Raw genomic sequence first — 10,424 nt, 5'->3', positions numbered from 1 at the left:
CAGAGCAGGGGTTGATCCTGGTCCCCTAGGACCGTGCCTTCTTGAGAATTATCTCCAGGAGCCCTGGAGGCTTTCCAGGAGTCTCTTCCAAACCACATAAAAGCTCAGCAGGGTTCCTGATAGCTCATCTGATGCTGGGGCTCAGAGATCTCTCACAGATGACATTGGCAGTCAATTATAAATCTTCCCTCAGCACCTCAGCAACGTAGTCCCCTTTCCCTAGGCCCTGGGGAAGGGCAATTGAGGCAGTGACAAACCAGAGCCAAGATCTCTCCAGGGATCATTTGGCCAGACTAATTATCTTGTGTTAATTAGCTAAGACTCAAATTACATGAAAGAGGTTTGCAAGCCCAACACTTAGGTTTTTTCAAGCTATTTACCTGATGTCTCTGATTTTGCTGGGAGAAAATAATTTCTTGCTCTCAGGCAAATTAAACCCACCAATTAGAGAAAGGTTTCCTTCAGAGCTCTATAAAGAGCGAGCCAAGATCTCCGAGGATGAATTGCATCAGGGCTTGGCTTGGCGTCTTACTCCAGCTCTCCCGGCTTCTACAACATGAACCGCCAGTTCACCTACAAGTCAGGAGCTACTGCGAAAGGGGGCTTTAGTGGTTGTTCGGCTGTGATTTCGGGGGGCAGCTCTGCATCCTACCGTGCAGGAGCCAAAGGGCTCAGTGCTGGCTTCAGCAGCCGGAGCCTCTACAGCATGGGTGCCACCAGGGGCATCTCCTTCAATGTGGCCAGCAGCAATGGAAGGGCAGGATTTGGATTTGGCCGGAGCCGGGCCAGTGGCTTTGCAGGCAGCATGTTCGGCAGCGTGACCCTGGGGCCCACCTGCCCCACTGTGTGCCCTCCAGGGGGCATTCACCAGGTCACCATCAACAAGAGCCTCCTGGCCCCCCTCAATGTGGAGCTGGACCCTGAGATCCAGAAAGTGCGCGCCCAGGAGCGGGAGCAGATCAAGGCTCTGAACAACAAATTTGCCTCTTTCATCGACAAGGTGGGACTTTTTGGAGAAAGCCAAGAAGATGCCCCTTCCTTGTTCCACTTTCACTGCTCCTAGGACCCCTGTTCTGAACAGAGGAAGGCGGTTCTCCTTCCCAAATGCAGGCACAGTGAGCATAGAAAGGGAACGAGCCATGTATCTGGGCTGGGATGCTGGGGTGGCAGAAGCTGGAGGTGAGTTTATGACCTCAAAGTTGGAAAGTAGAAGAGTGACAGCTAAAAGTTATGAGAGTCAGCAAAGGGCCATCCTTCAGCCTCTTAAAATATTTGCATTGCTGGGGGTGTGACTCAGTGATAGAGCCTTTACATATGTGAGGCCCTGGGTTCAGCCCTTGACCCGGCAAGAAAAGAACAAAGAAGTTTGGAAAGTTCTAAGCACAGCTCTTTCTCTCATGGGACCCAAAAGATTGAGTGACTGAATGTCGTATAGCCTGCAGTGGTCCTCAAACTATGGCCCGCGGGCCACATATTGTATTTGTATCTGTTTTGTTTCTTCATTGCAAAATAAGATATATGCAGTGTGCATAAGAATTCGTTCATAAGTTTTGTTTTTACTATAGTCAGATCCTCCAATGGTCTGAGGGACAGTGAACTGGCCCCCTGTTTAAAAAGTTTGAGGACTCCTGGTAGAGGACCAGCAACCCAAAAGAGGAAAGGTAGGGGGGAAGAGACAAGATCTTTCAAAATGGTCCCTTCTCCAGTGGCATCACATCAAATGTATATTCCCAGGCCCACTTCAGATTCCAGCGAGTCTACTGGGTTTCAGAACCACGGAGAGTGGTGGCAGTGGAGTGGAGAGCTTGGGAATAGGAGTCTCTGGAATTGGTGGGATGTGGCAGTGAGGTAAGGTTGTGACACATGAGACTCTGCCAGATGAAGGTGGGGAAAGTCAGTCCAGAAAATGGGGTACCCTGGTCATCCTGACAGAATCTGTTTAGAAGGGGAGTCCCAGGCTGTGTATGTTGGGTGATGGGAGAGGGCAGAGGGACTGACTCATGGTGAAGAGCATAGGAGGTGCTTTGGCCTTTGTTCTAAAAGGATGTGGCACTGCATGAGTGTTAGGTCAGGTGTCGCTGGGGAGTGCCACCTTCTTACTAGGGAAGAGCTTTGATGTCATGAATATAAATGTCACAGTCCCCTGCAAGACCCCAAGTCAAATGAGCACCTACTTCTAACTAGACTGAGAGAGGTCACCATCTTCAAAAACTCAGCTAGGATACAGAACAGTGTCAGGCCCCTTGCAGAGACCCTCCCACTCTTAGTGTGAATCCACTGTATTCCTTTCAGAAGGCCTGGCAGAGGGGCCCTGGCTGACCAGATATTGCTCAGGTTTAGACAGGTGTGGAGGGTACAGATCATGACTAGAGGGACATGATATGGAAACTTTTCTTGAGCTTAGGGGCTGCACACAAGAAGGAGCACCTCAGCAAGCATAGGATGGGAAAGGGCAGAGTTTTGCCTGCTGCCCAGGAAGCATGAACCTACAATTGCTCTCCTCCTGAAAGGGAGTTCATGGCCTCTTGTTTACTGTTTGTGCTCCCAGGTGCGCTTTCTGGAGCAACAGAACCAGGTGCTTGAGACCAAGTGGGAGCTTCTGCAGCAGCTGGACCTGAGCAACAGCAAGAACAACCTGGAGCCCATCTTGGAGGGCTTCATCAGCTCCCTGCGCAAGCAGCTGGAGGGGTTGTCGGGAGACAGGGTGCGGCTGGATTCAGAGCTGAGAAACATGCGTGATGTAGTGGAGGACTACAAGAAGAGGTGAGTGATTAGGGGGAGGCATCACAGACCCTGCTAGCCTGTGTAGCTGGACTTCCCCAGCAGGCAACAGGGGGCTTGCCTTTGGCCTTAGGGGCATTATGAGAGGTCCCTGGAGCTCTCTACCCAGGCAAGGGGAAAGTCCTTCCTCTTATCCAGTGCACATGTTTTAGCTACCTTAGACTCCTGCTTGAAGAAGGAATGGAATAATTTGTAGTTCTCTCAGGCAACTTAGAGAACCCCAAAACCTGGCTAAAAGGGGCATATTTCTATAATTTAGGTGGAATAGGAGAAGAGAGAATCTGCTTATTCCTCAGATATTTGAGAAAAGTCAGCCCCCAAAGTCCTGGACCGGGGAGAGCTCCAGCTACCTCAGCCCATGTGCTAGCCACAGAGTTAGACAAATATAAGAGTTAAGAAGCAAAATCTCCCCCTTACATGGGCTCCTTTTATCCTGTCACCACAGACACACATAATAGGACCCTGCTCACAGAGCACCCTTTTCTGCAGGTATGAGGAGGAAATCAACAAGCGCACAACTGCAGAGAATGACTTTGTGGTGCTGAAGAAGGTGAGGATGGGGTAATTTCGGAGAGGAGATGAGTGCCTGTTCCTGCAGAAGGCACTGATGCTGGGCCTCTAAAGGAGAGGGATTCTTGGGGCCTCATGGAATACCTGGAGGTTTACCCGGCCAGGTCACTGCAACTGTTTCTGTGTTATATAATGTTTCTGTGTTATATAAATGAACCAAGAATTGGGTGCAGATGCACAATTCTATGGCTCCAAAACATGACCTACTCTAAGAACATGAGCAATGGATTTACTTACAACTCGGCCTGCCTTGAACAAATGGATGTTACTCACCAGTGTGGGTACACATGCTCTTGTCTAGGCACTCTCTGGGAAACAGATGGGGCTACAGTGGGGCTGTCCAGGACTCATGATACTCATGGGGCCCTGTCCCATGATTTGATGCTGTCTCTGGGGAGGCTGTTCAGAGTGGGGACTGGGGGCCCAGCACTCAGAGTATCTCTATTTGGGCTTTCTGGGTTCCCTCAGGATGTGGATGCTGCTTACATGAGCAAGGTGGAGCTGCAGGCCAAGGTGGATGCCCTGGACCGAGAAATCAAGTTCTTCAAGTGCCTGTATGAGGGGGTAAGACCTCAGCTCCGTCCTCTAGGGATCTGAACAGTAAGATCCATTCCTTGCTCTCCAATCACTTTCAGAACTGGGGGGAATCCTCAGCATTGGTTTCTCCAAATGAACTTCTAGTTTAGGTGGGCCTTAGGTGGTCTGCTCTCATTTCCTACAGGAAGCCAAGTTTCTGAGGGGTGTCCTTGACCTTTAGTCAATAAACTTCTCATATCTATCTCCTGTACTTCTTAGTTGTCTTCTGAGCTCCTGGGCAGGGTCCCCTGCATTGGATGAGGGAATTTTAGACTCTTTCTCCGGCATTTTGCATCTTCTGGTTTTAAACCTCAGCTTATAGGCCAAGCCTGACTGGGTTTCTCCATCTTGGTACTTCCTATGAGAATCTGTCCTGCCTTTACTCTCCCCATCACAGTAGAAGTAGGGCTGCTTCACTCCTATTCAACAATTTTCAGTTGTGATATGAAAATTTCTGGGATAATGTATTCGAGGATGCTTTGGAGAATACATCTTACCATCTGTGAGGGGGTCAGGAACATTCCTGCTGGAAAGGAGCCATTTCCACACACTTCTCTCTCACAAAGGCCATTTTATGCTCCTCTGTGTCCCACATAGGAGATCGCTCAACTCCAATCCCACATCAGTGACACATCAGTCATCTTGTCCATGGACAACAACCGAAAACTGGACCTGGACAGTATCATTGCTGAGGTGCGAGGCCAGTATGAAGACATCGCCCTGAAGAGCAAGGCTGAGGCTGAGGCCCTGTACCAGACCAAGGTGAGCTGTACCCCCAACCATGTGTGCTGGGGCCACAAGACTTGTCCCCTGACTCACCATTGCCATATGTTTTCACAGAACATAGCACTATCCTGGACATTGGGGAAACAAGAGAAGAGAAGTTATTGTTCTGTCCTCAGATCCTTTTAGACCAATTGGGCCCAGAGGCTACAGGGAAAATGCATGGAATTGTGTGCAGGCAGAGTTGAGCAGGTTTGGTCAGAGCTTCAGAAAGTAGAAACAGTGGCCAGGACTGATTTTTTGGAAGCTCAATTTTGAACAGAGTCTAGGAAGGAGAAAAACATGTAAGTTAACATCTTGACTCCCTAATTATAATAAATGAAGGGTCTCTTTGGTTTCATCTGAGATCAGGGAACTCCCACCTTTTTGTCATTCAAGTCCAATTGCAAGGATAGAGGGGGAGTTTGAGTTCCTTAGATCTTAACTCCTCTAATGGGTAGTGGGTGGAGAAATGATTTTTAGATAATTTGGCCTCTCAGATCAAGATGGCAGCTTCCTAATTGTTCCCTGCTGTTCATCAGGTTCCTTTGCAAGAGAAATTCACACAGATATTTGTGTCCTGTCCCTCCCCAGCCTCAGGACAAAAAAGATTTGGTCTTGCAGGGGAAGTGGTAGGGATACTTTCAAAGTATAGGAGACAAACAGATCTAAATCTTGATTCAAGTTCAGACCTACAACCCCATCATCTAAAATCTTCCTGCTAGTCCTGGCCAGAGATAGCCAGTGGCCAGACTACTTTGGGATGTCAATAGCAAGTGTTTTAGTCTTGGAGTCTTCTGGAAAAATTAGACAGGCCTGTACAGATAAGACTTTGGAATCTGTTGTTGTTGGGGCTTATTCTCACCTGCATATCTCCAGTTAGGATAAGCATCCACAGAAATGCACCTAATTCTGAGAACTTATAATAACAACAATGTAATAATAATAAAGTTATTACTTTCCCTTTTTTTATAAAGAAGCTGGGACTGTGGAGTTACAGAGATTTGCTGAGGTATTTTCACTAGTGACAGTGGGATCAGACAAAGACTGCCCACCAATTCCATGGTGTTAGATGGAATGGCGGAGTTGAAGCATGCACCATAAGGCTAGGGAGAATGCTCTCTGCCTATCATAGGTACCTGCTAGTGACCTGGGGAATTTGTGCTTTCACTCCCATTACAGTGTGACAAAGCTGACCAACTCAGTAAGCTTGTAGAGAGGTAGGATAAAGTCACTAACCAGAAGTCAAATGCCTCAGTAGCATAAAAAATAGAACAAGAAAAGAAATCGTAAGAGAATCCTTGTCTGTGTATATGCGTGTGTGATATATTTAAGAGAAATTCTGAATCTAGGGCCATGCTGGGGATAGTCAAGGGCCCACTATAAGGTCAAGCCTTATTTTAAGGATAGAGATAGTATGCAAACACCAGAGACCTTTATTAGTTTAATTTAGTTTGTTTTTGCCTTTGGACCACACCTGGAAGTGCTCAGGGAACTACTTGGTTCTGCTTTCAGGAACCATTCCTAGTATGCTCAGGAGATGCCAGGGAGATAGAACCTGGGTTGGCCATAAGCAAGACCAACCTTACCCATAGGTAAAGCCAATACCTTACCCATACTTACTGTATGATCTTTCCAGCCCCATATTTTATTTTAGACACTGAGGTTTACAATACTATTAGTGACTGGATATACCTTCACCTTTTACCCGAGTGTCCATTTCCCTCCATAATCACCCAGTGTCTCCCCTCTCTTACTCTATTCCCCTCCTTTAGCCTCCCCTGTGGTGAGCTTCCTACTTAAAGTTTCCAGTTTTTGTTGCCTTTGGGCATTTGTTATTCTCTACTTTTGTTTCTTTGTGTCCTAAAGATGGGAGAGCATTCTGTGTCTGTACCTCTCTTGAATAACTTCACTCTGCATGATACTCTTCAAATCTATCCAGGTAGCTTCAAGTTGCATGATTTTATTACATCCATGTAGTATTCCATTTGTGAATTTCCCATAGTTTCTTTATCCAATCATCTGTTCTTGGATACTGGGTTGTTTCCAGATTTTTGGCTATTGTGAATAGTGCTGCAACAAACATAGAAATGCAGGTGCTTTTTCTGAATAGAGTTTTTGAGTTCTCAAGGTAAATGCCAAGAACCGGAATTGCTGGGTCATATAGGAGATCAATTCCTTACTTTGTGAGAATTATCCATACTGTTTTCCCAAAAGGTTGGACCATTTGACATTTCCCCAGCAGTGACTGAGGGTACCTTTTCCCTTACATTCGTACCAGAACTGGTTGTTTTTGACTACTCCAGATCTTAATGTAGCAATCTTTTCTGCTCACTTAAGTTAAATTCTAAGGTAGAAGTCATCTATGCTGACCTTTCAGTGTATGACATGAAAAGCAGAAATAATGGCAGCTAGAATGCCTAATTCTCATGAATAGTGGTCTGAGAGATTATCCAATCTAATCCCTTACACACACACACACACACATACACACACACACACACACACCAATGTTAACTTCATAAGCAGAAAAAATGCTCAGAGATCTGAAGGGAAGGGAGTCACAGGAAATATGGTTTTATCTCTTTATCTTTGGTTCATTCATTCATTCATTCATTCATTCACCAGAACTTTTCTGAGCAGCAAACATTGCCCTGGACACTGGTATTAGAACTCAAATGAAAGGTCTCTGCCAAATGAGGTTATGGTGCATGTGTGGCCAGATAACTCTGTAGGTCAGTGGTCTTCAACCACTGTTTTTTGGACTGTGCTGGTTTGCATGCATAGCAAACTTGAAAACCACTGGCCTATCACCTTGATTATAACTGCTAGTCCATGGACCAGTATTCAGGATGATTGTCAGTTTGTAGATGTAGCAAGGCTAAAAATGCTACTATGGCAAGCAAATGGGAAATTGTCAATAGGCCTAGTAAAGTGGGGGACCCTCTGTATTTCTACCTTATGCCTTAAGCTATGACCAACTGTGTACCAGACTGAACTTAGTTGGGCTTTGAGTTAAAGTTTGTATTTTGGTGCCTCTCTGTTTAGTTCCAGGAGCTCCAGCTGGCAGCTGGCCGGCATGGTGATGACCTCAAACACACTAAGAATGAGATCTCCGAGCTGACCAGGATCATCCAGAGGCTGCGTTCAGAGATCGAAAGTGTTAAGAAGCAGGTAAAGGGGCTCTGAGGCTTCCTGGCTTTTTCCCAAGATGGAGGGTGAATTGTCAGCCATAATCCACCCCCCTCATGCTCCTTTTTATCTTCCATATAGAATTCCTTTCTTCAAGTAGGGGACCCTGTTCTTGTCCTACACTCTTAGCTCACATCTAGAAAAGCTCAAAGCTCTAAAAACTAAGGACTTACCTAGACACAAGTCACCCAGGACTTCATCACCTCAGATATACATGGGTCTTTGGGGTGTGGCACTGGATAGAAAAGGATCCAACCACAGTGAGAGCATGGAGGATAAATCGGGTGGACTTCAAGTTCTGAGAAATGCTACCTTCTGGCCCTCAGTGTTCCAACCTAGAGACGGCCATAGCTGATGCTGAGCAGAGGGGTGACTGTGCCCTCAAGGATGCCCGGGCCAAGATGGATGAGCTGGAGGAAGCCCTGCAGAAGGCCAAGGAGGAGCTGGCCCGAATGCTGCGGGAGTACCAGGAGCTGATGAGCACCAAGCTGGCACTGGACATTGAGATCGCCACCTACCGCAAACTGTTAGAGGGCGAGGAGTGCCGGTGGGTAGTGATAAGGACCTTAGAGTTATTAGAACTGGTAAAAAAAGGGTTGGAATCCCCTAACTTAGTTTCCAAGAAGGGAGTTAGATAAGTGGCTAGAGAGGCTGGGTTGTCCCAGGAAAGAGTCTTACATAGCAATCAGGTGTCTAATAAAAGTGTGGCCTTCTTCTTGGTCTTCAACAAGTGCAGTGCTGTTGTGTTCAAACACCCCTGTTACAAATGTCCCTGCTACAAAGTTCAATATCTTAGGTAGTTCCCAGGTCCCCAATTTTTTAATTGTTTTATTTTCATTATCTATCTATCTGGAAGCATTATTTGTCTATTTATCTGGTAATATAAACATTTCTTTTAAAATAAATAAATTGTTTTATTATAAATAATAAAGGCAGAGGAAACAAGAAATGTAAAATATTTCACAGTATGCATTGTACATGCTCATAGCAGTGATTGGGTGGGACAGGTAGCTCAGGCATGTGTAAAAGCCTCTTTTAATTTAGTTCCGTTTTATAAATTTGAACCCAGACTGGAGTTACTGGCAGTAGATTTACAAACTTAGATCATTTATAACAAGTGCTGGTGTTAACCTTTCCTTACAGACAGTAAACTTGGGACCAAGAAAATCTCAGCTATATGTGTTGGGTAGGGGAGTAAGACTCTGGGAGGGTGTTGTAAGCAAGAGGTAGGGTGGTCCAAGAGGGGAGAGTAGACTGAGGCAGAGAGGGGTATGTAGGGAACAACGGGTATAGTTACTGCCAGTGGGGAGCAAAAGAGGTAGGGTTGAGTTCAGGGCAGTGATGGAACTTGTACTTTTTTCCCCTCCCGTAGGATGTCTGGAGAATATACAAACTCCGTGAGCATTTGTGAGTATCGCTATTTCTGCCAATAGTTTTAGTCCATGCACACAAAGTAAATGGCTGCTCCCCCAAAGATCCCCTTCCTGGAACATTCAGAGAATTCCTAAGATGGGCTAGCCCAAATGGTGTGAAACTCTTTGAAGACATTCAAGAATATATTATTGCTGGCTTATGTGAAGCAGGAGCCTCCTCAAAGAGCTCACTGTTCATTTGCCCAAAGAATGAGAAGGTGCTTATGTGGAGTGTCTGTTTCCTGGTGTTTGAGCAGCTCAGGAATGGAGCACGTGCCACTAAATCAAAGTCCAGGACTGAAGTGAAGTGTTTGCTTCAGTTGGAGACATTGAAACCAATGAGGACTTGGGCCAGCCTGTTTGGGACATATACTGATGCCTCCTTTCTTTCCTCACAGCTGTCATCAGCAGCTCTGCTGCTGGCACCACAGGTGCTGGAGCAGGCTTTGGATTCAGCGGTGCGGGCACCTATGGCTATCGGTCCAGCTCTGTGGGTGGAGGCTACAGCATGCTGTCTGGGGGCTGTGTCACTGGCAATGGGAACTGCAGCCCCCGCGGGGAAGCCAAAACCAGGCTGGGGAGTGCAAGTGAATTCAAGGATCCCTCAGGGAAGTCCCCTGCTCTGAGCTCACCCACCAAGAAAAACACTAGATAAAGTGCAAGTTGTTTCCCAGCTGGGTTCCAGTGGAAAATTCATGTTTGTCATTGTTCTTTCTTGCTTTACTCTGCCATTGACCTCTCTCTTCTTTCTACCTCTCTGCCTATCTTTCTTACTCTAGAATCATGCGTCTAATCCAACTTGTTACCTCAGGCCATAAGTACACTTAACTCCCTTCCTGAAACATTGCCAAGGTTCTGGACTTCACCCTAATTCTGGCCTGCATGATCCTTTCAGATGAATGCTTTCTCTCCCTTACAACCATAGCCATCTGACAACTGCCTTTCCAAACTTTGGTTCTGATAGCTCTTTGACCATGTGCTTTTTGGGTTCACAAGACACAGATCCATTGGTAGTCTTTCTAGAACTATATTTCATTAGAGTCACATAGCACAGATAAAACACTTAGTTATTACAGGTTGTATCTCTGACATAATCCCTGTAGATCACATGGCTAAGAGTTTCTCTGGAGG

At 46.3% G+C, this 10,424-nt stretch overlaps 1 protein-coding gene across 1 annotated transcript; it reads left to right on the top strand.

Moving 5' to 3' along the window:
• The first annotated feature begins 556 nt into the window (after positions 1-556).
• Positions 557-9,948, top strand: LOC126022512 (keratin, type II cytoskeletal 73). The gene is made up of 9 exons (XM_049783436.1): positions 557-1,000; positions 2,549-2,763; positions 3,271-3,331; positions 3,820-3,915; positions 4,525-4,689; positions 7,738-7,863; positions 8,208-8,428; positions 9,254-9,288; positions 9,692-9,948. Exons 1-9 carry the CDS (start codon positions 557-559, stop codon positions 9,946-9,948), a joined length of 1,620 nt encoding a protein of 539 aa, XP_049639393.1.
• Positions 9,949-10,424: the final 476 nt, after the last annotated feature.

The sequence above is a fragment of the Suncus etruscus genome, chromosome 11, assembly GCF_024139225.1.
Source record: "Suncus etruscus isolate mSunEtr1 chromosome 11, mSunEtr1.pri.cur, whole genome shotgun sequence".
Lineage (NCBI taxonomy): Eukaryota > Metazoa > Chordata > Mammalia > Eulipotyphla > Soricidae > Suncus > Suncus etruscus.
Note: the sequence above shows the minus strand (reverse complement) of the source record. Positions and strands in the feature narration are given on the sequence as shown.

Excerpts from the sequence above, each read along its gene's own strand:
- LOC126022512 (XM_049783436.1), top strand. The coding sequence starts at position 557 with ATGAACCGCCAGTTCACCTACAAGTCAGGAGCTACTGCGAAAGGGGGC. Across the intron at positions 2,764-3,270 it reads GTGGAGGACTACAAGAAGAG|GTATGAGGAGGAAATCAACA; the intron begins GTGAGTGATTAG and ends CCTTTTCTGCAG. Across the intron at positions 4,690-7,737 it reads AGGCCCTGTACCAGACCAAG|TTCCAGGAGCTCCAGCTGGC; the intron begins GTGAGCTGTACC and ends CTCTCTGTTTAG.